Below are 12785 nucleotides of genomic sequence, written 5' to 3' on the forward strand. Positions count from 1 at the left end.
TTTTATTCGGCGTGCCCTCACGTTATGCGCGCGTGGGCGCGCAGTTGTTGATTAATAATAAATTATACATGCGTCAGTTTACATAGCAAGTAAGTCAAGACAAAAATGGCATTATCGACTTGGCCTTTGACCGCAGTTCTGACTATTGCTTTCTTGCTGCTATTTAACCTCTACATGAATCGTACTGTTTCAACAGGGATTCCCTTATTTTGCCACACATTTTGTTGTTATGATTTCTTTTTAAATTCCGATTTAATTCAAACAAAACGAAAAACAAAGATTGCACAATTTAATTTAACGTTTATGTAACCAAACCGACACCGCAGCACAACCCATTAAGGGGTTAATAACTGAAAACGAAAGTAAGGAAGAAAAGATCATTCACCCCTTGTTTGGTTTATTTTGACTTTGGATATGACACGCCAAGTCTCTTCAGTCAGTCCAAAGATAAAATATCGAATACATTGAACTGTGTATAAAGAGAACTTAGGATAAAATAGGTTATACGTTGTATTTATATGCAAACACGTCAGATAAATTGATTAAGATAAAAATGATTCATTGAATTAAAGGAGCAGCACGATGATAGTTTACCTCAAATGAGTTCATACCTCAGAGGTCTTTAGATTCAATGTGAACTTTATATATCAATAGGTTAAACATAGACTAGCCTCTTTGCATTGATTAATGTCCTATTAGGTTTGCATTTTGAAAATATATCCTAAGTTAGACGTTTTTAGCTTCGAAAATGATGAATTGTACAACTAATATGTAAAAGAAATCATAGAGAGAAAGAAAACTTTTTGGTGGAGGTGTGTGTCTGTGTGTGTCTGTGTGTGTGTGTGTGTGTGTGGGGGGGGGGGGAGTTTTCGGGAGCTGGCCATGTGTACAGTAGGCGACATGCGAGAGAGAGAGAGAGAGAGAGAGGGAGAGAGAGCAGGGCGATGGATGAGTTCAGGGATGGTTTATATAGCAGTGGGTGTGAGCGCAGATCGCAGTCAGTTCATTACCACCGTGGCGCTCAGCGCAGCTCAAGTTGAAGGCGACCGATCTTCACGACGACACTTCAGGGAAAAGCTAAACTGCAATTTCGAAAGACAAACAATGCATTGCTTAAACGCATGAACTGCACTAGTCGCACGGTGAAAACCCGCAGAGCCTTGTAATATCAGTGAAAACAGAATATTGTGCAGCGAAGGTAGCGCACGGCGCACAGGGACAGATCATGCACTGTCAAGCCGAGTTGAGGCTCTCCTCCCCCGGGCAGCTGAAGGCTGCCAGACGGCGCTACAAGACTTTCATGATTGACGAGATCCTCTCCAAGGAGACTTGTGATTACTTTGAGAAACTTTCTCTCTATTCGGTGTGTCCTTCGCTCATCGTACGGCCGAAGCCTCTTCATTCATGCTCCGGTAAGAGGTTTTATGTTGTTGTTGTTGTCAATAATTTAGACAGAAGCAAATTACAAAACAAAAAAAATAGCTGAAAGGCAATTATTGCATTTGCAGATTGGTGGGAAAATTAGAGGTTATTTGGAAAACAATTTTGCGCACGAGATCAATTTAATTATTAATCTATGTTTTATTTAAATCAAAGAGATGCTAGATTTTAATGGGGCATAGATCATGAAATGTGGATTAACAGTGCAGAAAGTTTAGTGAGATGTAGGTTGTGTGAAGTGTGTGATCGGTGATGCTGGTGTAATACACACAATATTACCATGAAGTTGTAGGCCTAATTATTATTATTTTAAAATTACAATTACCTGTCCAAGCAACTGTGCATATGGGAATATTGATATTTGTGACAATTACAAATCATCATTCATTTATAATATCATTTATTTAAATTAAACAAATGCATCAATGTGTTTTTGTTTGTCAAGAAGTTTAAAATGAATCACAATTCATTTATGCTTCCTCCACAAGTTGCACCACCTTCCTCACTGCGCTTGACATTATATGAATCACTGCAGCCAAGTTTTGAAAATCAAAGACATGCAGTAGAGTTGGTAAATGTCAGTGATGCTTCGTGGTATTTGTTGAGCTGATGAATGACTCAATTGATGAGTTGTTTTAGTCAATTAAGTGGTAGTTGGACAGATAAAAAAGAAAAACATAGTTGTCAGTGGTGGCTTTAAACTGTTGTCTATTTGACAATTGTATTTGATTAATTCTGTTATTCTGTTTAAAGGCCTTCCCTAATGACATTTGCAAATGGGAGGATTGTATCTTGTTAGTGCGCTACTGTGTCACAGAAATCTGTGACCTAAAGTTGTGCCCCCAAAAAAAGGTGTTGTTTACAGTGTGGTGGTGGTCCTGCCACCCTATAAAAGATGAATTATACTGCACACGGATTCGTCTGGATTGATACGGAAGGAAATATAGAATGAAAACAGACAAACTTAATTTAAAGCTGATCCCTTTGAATGATAATCACTCTCCTACCAAATTTTCAACAGCCCATGAAGCGTTTTCTCTCTTTTCCCCCTCGATTAGATGGTAAGAACGATCTAGATCTCCACGCGATAGATACACTGACAGATTACAAAGCCCTTTCGCTGTGTCTTGTACTTGCTGAAAACAACCAAAATAGTATAACAAAGCTCAGTCGGGACAGCACATGTTATCTTGTCAAAACAAAACTTCCTGACTGATTCTTAATTGCATCTCCAGATGAATCCAAACAACTGAAAGGCTACTGCACACTCCAGTAACCATTAGGATAATTGCTCTAAAGTCTGAAATAATAGCCACTGCAATTTGATGACAGCGGTGGGTGGATAAAAATAGGGGACGCGATTCCCTCATCCCTCTGATATAGATTGGTGTATGCGAGAGGGCACTATGACTGGGCTCTGGCACCCTTCTGTTCGGCTGGATAGAGTAACCCGCCCTGCATATCAGAACACTGTGCCCACCACTTATTTGTAGCTGCGGGGGTGTGAGACACAGTATATTCCCTAACATCAATGGCTTTTGGTGCTGGATATAGAAGTTGGCAGGCTTGCAGGTCCTGGGCCAAAGACAGGCGACTGGCTCCTGCGCTGCCCCTTAAACAGTGAAAGTTGACTTCTTAGTTCTGCAAAGGAAGGGATGCTATAACCTTCTGCTACCAGCGGAGGCCGCCGAACGACAGTGATGCCAATTATGCTGCCTGAAGGAGTTGACAACAAATGAGTTTTGTGTGGTGTATGTCACTGGTATGTCACTCAAACATACCAACATAATTGTCTTCCTGTGTTTTGTTTCGTGGCATTTCACTGTGAATCTCAGTCTAATTATATTTCTCTGAAGTGAAATACAGACCAAATTGTTGTACAGTCAAAGTGGCTAATACCCGAGGAGCTAATTCCCTGTCAGTTACAGCAGGATCAGAGACAATGAGCCCTGACCTGGTGCTGAACAGAGAACAACGTAATGGCAGGTTACAATATTTCATTTGGAGTCCCATCTTTCAGCAGGACCCAGGGCAGGGCTTTTAGTGGTGCTCTCTGGAAGAGGTGAGAGAGATTAAGATCAACTGTGGTGTAATCTCACCTGACAGCACGATGAAGAAAACCACAGGAAAAACAAAAAACAGGAGTGTGTGCAGCCCAAGGGCCGCTGCATACTGGTTTTGTACTGGCTGAGGGCTTATAGAAGAAATCCAAGTGAGCTAAAGAGTTTTCATCCCATCTTAAACCCTAATCCGCTGCAGACAATAACATTTCCCATTAAGCATGAATCCGTCTTGAGAAGGTTGATTACACCCATGTCAACACACACGGGCAAGTATGCACACAACACAAAGACGAAATGCGCGAAGATGTTCCATCTTCAGTTGGGGATAATGTTCGACAAGCTTTCTACGCAGCCACTGCCATCCGATTTTTTCTATCTGGACAAAGGATCAGTAATGAATCAGTTCTAAAAGTAGTAGTGGAACAGGCCGATTTCAGCTGCCACAGGAAGACATGTGCGGATCCGGTTACAGATTAAATAGTTAATGCTTATGTTTAATGTAATGCCTGGCAGGAACCTTCAGCCGGAGAAGTTTGTCAGTGGGCCTGGATAAAAAAACTGTGACAACAAAACTCAATGAGATGCTCCTGTCAACATCCTTCCACCATTTGTTAATAACCAGCATACAATTGCTCCAATCATTCCCTGTAGGTGAAAGATTCTAACTAAAAAGCACTCAGTTAGGACAGATAAAGATGCTGTGTGGCCTGTTGCCCTTCTCACCCAGATACTGTTTGATTTGCGCTCAAGGGGCAAGGCTTAAAAAAACAAACCCAAAAAAAAGAACCCCGTTTAACTGAGCTGTCACCAGGCAGTTTATTTCCTAAAACATATCAAACATTAATGTACGCCTGTCATAGATAAGCAATGAATCATCCATTTCAGCATCCTATTGACAAAAAAAAAGATTATAGATTACAGTGAGCAGGCTGTAGCAGGAAATAAGATTCATTTGATAAGACTCCTGTCCTAATAACCACATGATCAATAGAGCGAATTGTTTGTATTAAAAGGAATTCTTAACAAACGTTCTTGATCTATTTCGAGCAGGTATGTCTTCTGCGATGGTCACCATAAGCGCTTGTGCCGGTCCTTACATTCCGACTGTGATTATCAAGAGTATCAGTGTGCTTGTTCATGGGGCCGATTTGTTCACTTGCAGCTACTCAAACAGTTTATTTGTAGACTATTGACAGGACACTGGCACTTGTCAACAACATGTCAGAGAGACGGCTTCGCTGTCAGTGGAAAGTCACGATGGCTGACATTCCCCTCTTTGCTCTCTCTCTCTCTCTCTCTCTCTCTCTCTGGCGCTCCCTCCGAGGGACTGTCCGGAGACAACTTCAAGCTCTCTGTTGACAAGAGATTTCCTGACAATCGTGGAGACAAACCGAGATGTTATTTTCTTTCCCCCATTCAGTATGACACTCTCCCTTCACTTTTGTACACAATTCGATACACGTTCATGTGGAATTCCTCCTATAGAGGCACTTTAAATCAGATGATCTGATGATATCGGAAAATCTAACATTTACACACACACCTGATTTACGGCGAGAAAAACGGAGAGCAATATAAATGGAAAGGTATAAATGGAGAGAGAGCGTACAACCAGAGAGAAGAGGTCTTCTTGTCTAGACTTGTTGCAATAGCAGCAATCTCACGTTGGAGGATTAGCAATGATCTCAGCGCCTCACCATGATGTCATGATGAGCCCAAGGCAGTGTCTGGTGTGTGTGTGTGTGTGTGTGTGTGTGTGTGTGTTTTTCTGTCTGTGCATGAGTGAAGAGCAACTGTGCCTACCTGGATGTGAACTGGTGTATGTGGGGGTTATTGTGAATTTGTGCAGTCTATACGTGTAAGCATCTGCATTCATGTCCTACTTACTACCCTGTAAGTTTAGAAAAGCAGACATGCCCCACTTCCTCTTGAGTCGTCTTCCTCTTCTTCTCGCGTCTTCCTCTTGCGTCGTCCTCTCGAGTGGTCCTCTCGAGTCGTCCTCTCGAGTCGTCCTCTTCTTCTCCTTGAGTCGTCTTCTTGAGTCGTCTTCTCCGTCACATTTGTACTGAACATATTTTATCCCCTGCCTTAAGACATAAATCAATCAAGGAATGGGAATAAAGAAAATCAAAGCCAACGTCTGACTTGTGGGCTTTTGGGTTTTCTGTTGCAGTCGATGAGGAGATTAAGGACACAGATCCACCACAGACATTCTCCATGTTTGATAACCTCCTATTTTCTACCCTCCATTGCAGCCTTTTATCTCCCTCTATATCTTCCACCTCTAATCCCATAATCCCCACTGTGTCCTTTCTGCTGCTCCTTATCGGCCCATGCAATACAGCCTGCGCTGTGCTCCGTTGGCTTGTAAATTTTGGTGAAGGGATTGATTTTATATTTGAAGCCGTAAGGATTTTTCTGGCAGATATTATATTCACTTTGGTTGACCCACCGCATCCTCTCGACCAACCTCCTGGTCTCCTTCCCTCCCATCTTGGCTCCAGACAAGTGTTACTTTTTATTGATTCTGGCGTCTTGCTGCTTCTGTCTGTGCTGATAAAGAACAAAAGTGTGTATGTGTGTGTGTGTGTGTGTGTGTGTGTGTGTGTATGACTGCGTACATGTGCAAGAGTGAGAGAGAAAAGTTTATTAGCTGAACAGTGTTTGATTTAGTTTTTCAGGATTTTATTACTGCATGTGTCTGTGTGCATGTACATCATGCTGTCAGACATGTGGTTTTGTGCTGGGAAGCCAGTTATTATTTAACAACCGCTGAAAAATAATCATTCATTTGAAGGGTTCAGAGAAGCGGTGTAAAACACAGTCTGCGTCATTGGGGTCGCAGCCCTCTACATGGAGGGGGTCAAAAGCAAAACACTTTCCACAGCAAACGCAGGTCAATTAAAAATGAACCCGTCCTGTGCAATTACTGGCGGTCGATAGTGGTACAACAAAGGTGACTGAGTGGCACATGAGAGCTCACTAAAAAGAGTGATTCAAAAAAAGATATCTAATCTTCTTTTTTTAACCCAGCAATCCTCTGTTTCTGTCTCTGCTCCTCCAGGCTCCTCGTCACTACGTGCCTACCCTCTCCTCTCGGTGATCACGCGGCAGCCCCCCAACCTGCCCCTCCACCTCCCGCAGCCGTCATCCCCGGTCGGAGTCCCCGCGCACCTGCTCTCCCCGCAGCATCTGCGGGGCTCCGAGCCCTCGCCCAGCCAGACGCCCCTCAGCATCAGCAGCGAGTCGGAAACGGAGCGCAGCACGCCCCGCCTGAAGAAGCCGCGCCGCAGCCGCACCATCTTCACCGAGCTGCAGCTGATGGGCCTGGAGAAGAAGTTCCAGAAGCAGAAGTACCTGTCCACACCTGATCGGTCAGTGCTGTTGAGAAGCCCTCTCTCTCTTAGAATTGCAGTAAAAGTCTGTTACACATGAATACACAAATCAACAGCGCATACACACACACACACACGCGCACACACTGAGAGCTGAGGCAACACATAAACCTCATAGCTACCTAAAACGATTTTGTGATGAAGTTACTTAAAAGAAAGCAAACCACTGGTGCGTTAAAGGCAAATAATAGCTCAATTATTACATTTCAACCAAACTTCAGTCAGCCATATAAGCTTCACTCAGCCGTGGCATTCTGATAACCTACATACCTGGTATAGAAAGTACACTAGATGCACACGCACCCACACACGTTCACAAAGCCACAACTGCAATTATCAAGCAGCGGTTCACCTAACATCATCATTTTTTTGATTTATCCTGCGTTGAATGTCTCATGTTATATGAATTTGTCTAAGCCAGAGCATTACCTCAGCATTTCTAGTCGAGACAAGAGTAACGTTTTAACCCTGGGCGCTTCGACAGCAAAAAAGGCCCCAACAAAGAAACACTACCTTATTCAAGAAGGCGGGGACGGGGGCCAACACAAGCAAACAGTAATGTATTACATTGATTTACTGCCAATCATTTCACACATGTGCAGGTGTATAGAAAGTACATTTCTGCAGTGAGATGAAGTAATCTGCATGTTAATATCTGTGTCTTAAGTTCCATTTCGTGGGTCATTTTTGGGACCTGACATGAGGTTAGACTATATTTTCCAGTTTTATTGTAAGCCTCACTTTAATATTTGGCCTGCACGCTGCTTTTCCATCATAACCAAGAATACTATTGAACCATATATGTTGTAAAAAGCTTTCCTTCACTTGCGCACATTTTAAACTGCTTGTGAACCTTTGCATCAGGCAGAGATTGGACATCTGTACTCTCCACCCCCATTACTCATCCATGTTTTTACTGAGAGTAAATCAGCGTTTGTTAGAAAACACAACTGTCTTCATTCATTTAGACATGCAAATTGCTACACAGTCTCACACGTCGCATCCTCTTTACAGCGTATCTGCTTACCACACCTAATCTGAAAAGATATTTGCATATATGGAATAAACTAGATTTATTTGTCATTACATTTTACCTCCCATCTGTGGGGAAAACTCCCACAGTGTATTATTAAATATATCACATCTTGGCTTGCCTGGAGCTGTTGGGAAGGCGCCATGCCTCATCTTAAAGCAGAAGCCCCGAGGCTGAGCACAACTCACTGATCAAAAACCAACCACCCTTTACGAATGGCTGTGCCAAAATGCTGTGTCCTGTCAAAATATCGGATTCTGACACTGTGTTGAAAATTAATTAAATACACAGCTGGTGGAAAAACATCAACAGAGAAAATCCTCCTTTAAAGCCCCACATCAAAGGTGTGGCGTGCTCCCCACTTTGGTTTGTTGTGATCCAAAGATAACTGTTCTTTTCTCTCCCTTGGAACCTCTGCGCTTTGAATTGAGACTCCACAGGCGGGGGCGGGAGGAACCAAAACCAGCCCTAAAAAAAATACTTATTTATTTATATCATATGGCATCAATGATTATATGCAGCTTACTATTATAATAATTAGTGTCACAATAATCCTCACTGTCACCATCATCATTATGAAAAAAAGGTTTTCAGTTACACCCAAGATTCCCTCGTGAAAGGTGTAAGAATGGAACAAAATGGCAGTCTTGCAGTAGCCTGGAAGGAGCAACTCAAATACTGTTTCTCTTGCTGCCAGTGTGCGGTTTCTCTCCATTGAGAACTAATGACCGTAAATAATAGGGCTATTTTCCTTTTCTGCAATTACTTTTCCTTACCTCCAGTCGTGAACTGCTACAGACTGGGGCACGCATGCTGGTGAAGCTTGATAGACAGCTTGATTGCCTGTATGTGTGGTGTTCTTTGAAGTGCAGATACACTCACACACAAACACAAAAACCACACACAGCTCTTTATGTAAGGTATTATGTTATGTAGAGGATCCTGCGAATCCTGCAGCTCGGTTTTTAGATTCTTCTACATCTCGGCTTCCAGTTTCACCATCAAATGAAAGTCAGTTCCTTTCACTGGGGGTTGGGGTGGGGTGGGGGGTGAGAATCCCTTCATCTGACTGTTAAAGACTGAGAAGAGCAAGGAAGAGGAAATCTCATTAAAAAAAAAAAGAAAGAAGAATCCAGATAGCCACTCCTTTCTTTCACAAATGGATGCCTTGTTCACTTTATCTGTCGCTTCCTGAGATATTACATTACACACCAACCAATAGCCCCATTAGTCACGGATCAACACATGTGCTGGATGCATTCACAATTTCCTCCAACAGCACCTATTGTACAAGCGCCGTGTTTGGATTACGGACCTCGGTACAGATGTTTCAATTCAAGCAGTGTTTTCCTGAGCTGCAGGTGTACAGTGTCAAACTCAAGCTACGAGCGAATCAGCTTTGATGTGAGATTGAAAGACAGAGTTAAGAGTTTAAGAGAGGTCTTATGCTGTACTTAAGCGAGCAATGCTGGCAAACCTCTAGGCATGACGCTGCAATATATATTTGGTGGAACGTTATAAACCACAATTAGTGTCAAGATTCTTATCATTTCTATATTTTCCTGTCAGTGGGGCACGGCAAGCAGCAAAGGCTGAGACGGATTCTACCTGGTGCTTTTGGGAAACGTGCAGATTTTTGAAGCACGTCATTGAAATAGTATATGCCACCCACCCAGTACGGGCAGAGCAACTGACGATAAGGCCATCTAACATGCAGTTTGTTTTGTTTGTGATTTTGCAGGTTAGACCTGGCCCAGTCACTTGGTCTCACACAGCTCCAGGTGAAGACGTGGTACCAAAACAGACGTATGAAGTGGAAGAAAATGGTAAGAGACACAGTAAAGCCAGGCAAGTCTGGGTTGTAAAAAATCCTGGTATCTCTTCATTTTGCTTCAAAGTACAGTTTTTTGGTCCAAAAGCGTGGCTATGATTTCGCTGCTAACTCTCTGTTTCACGTAGTGCTGATTTAAACTTAAATAGTAAGGTAGCAGTATGACAGGCAGAGAGGGTGTGGTTCGAGACGTGAGCGATGACGACGGCAGGGAGAGCAAACACTTTTGTTTAAGGGTCGACAACTCAGAACAAAAAGGACCTGAAATCATTAAAGATAAATGAGTGCACAAGGGGCAGCCAGCAGCAATACGTCTTCTCTTAATTACTATAATAGCCAGCGTTGACTTTGACTGCTGCTGCCATTTATTACCAGTCCACTAAGATTGTCTGTGTGTTATTCTAGGTGCTCAAAGGAGGTCACGAGGCCCCGACTAAGCCCAAGGGAAGACCCAAGAAGAACTCCATCCCCACCACGGAAGAAATAGAGGCCGAAGAGCAAAGGATGAAGGTGGAGGAAGAGGATAGGATGAGGAGGGAGACAAAGGAAGCAGCGCTGGCTCACGAAGGAGAGGCGTCTCAGCTGGAACCTCAAGATCTCAGTTCAGTAACTCACAATCCGGCCGCAGCGATGGAGGAATCTGAGCGAGAGCTGCCGCTCCTGATGCAGTCAGAGACTCATTCAGTCAGCTAAGCAAGAACACAAATAACCAAAGACTGATGCCAACCTGAAAACAAATAGTGCCTCACGATCACTGTAAAAAGCCTGCGTGGTGTTTAGATCCATTTGGTTTAACAATTTGACTGGAAACATATTGCTGAGTCCAATCTTTACCCAACGCAGTCTTTTGTATTTCATCGTGTATTAGAAAATACCAAGAGCTAAAATGCTTAGACACTGATTGCACTGGTAAATATTTGGCCTTTAAGAACTGTATTTTAGCAAGACCCTGGCATAAGGAGTGTAAATCTAAGGTCATGTCAGTCAAAGCAGAACTTGCATCACTGCATCACCGTATTGCGCAACCATGAACGATCAAACTCAGAGCCGATCCTCCAAGCTGCCTCACAAAGCGCATGTGCCAAAATATCAAAGATTTGCCTTACCGTAGTGTCTCTATGTATCTGTGTATTATAAATCACTTCACTGCCAAAAGCTACATCATATTTAATGGCTACAGTGCCTTGTCGGTCTCAGAGGAAAGCTTTTAAAGTGTTGATGAAATAACTATCAAATGCAAGTATATTTTTTACAGTAGTTTTTGATTACAAGTTCCATTTTTGGAGACAGAGTTGTAAAGTTTTTGAAGAGCACTTCTATGTTCACTGTGGAGTTCCTCTAAACTGCTTTAAGGCGCAATTGTTTCATTATTTGCTGAGTAAAGCGTACATTTGTTATTTTTTTTAATTCTGAAAAAAAAATCCATATTTCTGCCAAGCCATACACTGTATCATACTGTAGAAATGTGTATAAAGTTTAAAATATTATGGTCTTTCAGATATATAGCTGAAACAGTATTTTTAACTGCTGTTTTAAATTGGATTAAAATAGTTTGTATGTATAATGTTACTGCTCTCCCTGATCTTTTTTCTCTTGTCATGGGAGTCAGGATGACTCTACTTTCTGCCACGAGGCCACTAAGACTCAAACTGTCAAGAGATTCTCAGAGGGCATAAATTATAGCCTGTGCCAAAGATTAATGGCAAATGCAGAACATTTTAAATCTCAAACCTCTTCAGCCTACAGGCATTGCATGAGTACCCCAAACAGTGTGTGAGACTTGCATTGACATAACACTGCCTTCAGCTGCCTCTCACTGCCTTCTTCCAACTCTCCTTTCTCCCCTCGCAAAGAATTGTAATTAAAGAGTTTCACTTTTTGAATTACACAGATTTATTTTTATTTGTTATCGTGTCATATATAAAAAGTGCAGTATTTTTCTGATGTAAATAATGTTTGTTTGCTAAGTTTGTTTGCATTTTTTTTAAAGTTTGTTTACAATCATTTTTACTATATACAAGTGTGTGTTTACGTATTTAAATACACTTAATAAAACAGCAATCATTTAAATTCCACTTGGTATTATTTGGTGCAATTGTTTGGAGTTGTGGTTAATAATTGTCAAAATGCATCATACAGATGCTGGTTTGACATGCTCTACTTTTTGCATAATGCAACCAGAAACTCAAAGAACAGATTATCTACTTTGGTGTGTCTCTAATAAAAATGTTCATCAACAAATTAAAGTCTCCTACAGGTCAGATGTACTGTCATGTCATTCTAAGTGTGTGTAAATCAAACAGTTAAAGTAGAACTGGCAGGTTGCAATTCAGGCAGGTCCATTACCGAGGAAGCTTTTGAAGATGTATTCACTCTAGTCAAAGTTCGCCATAAATCACAGTCAAGAGAACAAAGCATTTTAGCATTTTGTGTTGTGACATTTATCATCTTTATCTGTAGAGCAAACAAGACGGCTTGTAAGGGCTCCTCTGTGGCCCTGTGCGAGTCTGAAGTGTATTTTTAGTGGCCGATACCGGTCATGGGTGGTTTGTAAAGCAAACAGCACAGGTTTGCAGTGAGTAAAGTGTACTGTGCTTTTACGCCTTGTGTAAACATTCTAAGTATGCTCCATAGATGTGCATTCAACGGCAGAGGCCCCAGCACTCCTTGGAAGTATTATTGAACATTTGACTCCTTCAGTCTCACTGAATAAATTGAACTTGTTTCATCACGGTAAAAGGGCATGGTTGTCGAAACATGCCGATTTGAATGGATTCTACAAGCACAGGCAGAGCCCTCTACTGGGATCTATGACGTTCCAGGTCCACTACCATCCGGTCATCTTATTTCTGCATACCACGACACCAAGTGGCGTCCTGGGGCTACCGGAATGACCTCCGACTGCTTCTACCTGTGGTTTGAGTAGAGTATCACCCATAGAGTTCAATAGAAGGCGGAGCCTGTGTGAGTTGGAACTGTTTTCTACGTCCTTATTCATCTTCCTTGACCTTTCTCATAAAAAA

General features: G+C 42.1%; 1 protein-coding gene across 1 annotated transcript; it reads left to right on the plus strand.

The window, feature by feature from the left end:
- Positions 1-1030: 1030 nt before the first annotated feature.
- On the plus strand, positions 1031-11946 carry barx2 (BARX homeobox 2). Its single transcript, XM_031860554.1, has 4 exons — positions 1031-1412; positions 6568-6877; positions 9673-9757; positions 10168-11946. The coding sequence occupies exons 1-4, from the start codon at positions 1226-1228 to the stop codon at positions 10453-10455; spliced, it is 870 nt and encodes a 289-aa protein (XP_031716414.1). The 5' UTR covers positions 1031-1225; the 3' UTR covers positions 10456-11946.
- Positions 11947-12785: the final 839 nt, after the last annotated feature.

Source organism: Anarrhichthys ocellatus, unplaced genomic scaffold, assembly GCF_004355925.1.
Source record: "Anarrhichthys ocellatus isolate YVR2014 unplaced genomic scaffold, GSC_Weel_1.0 scaffold24, whole genome shotgun sequence".
NCBI lineage: Eukaryota > Metazoa > Chordata > Actinopteri > Perciformes > Anarhichadidae > Anarrhichthys > Anarrhichthys ocellatus.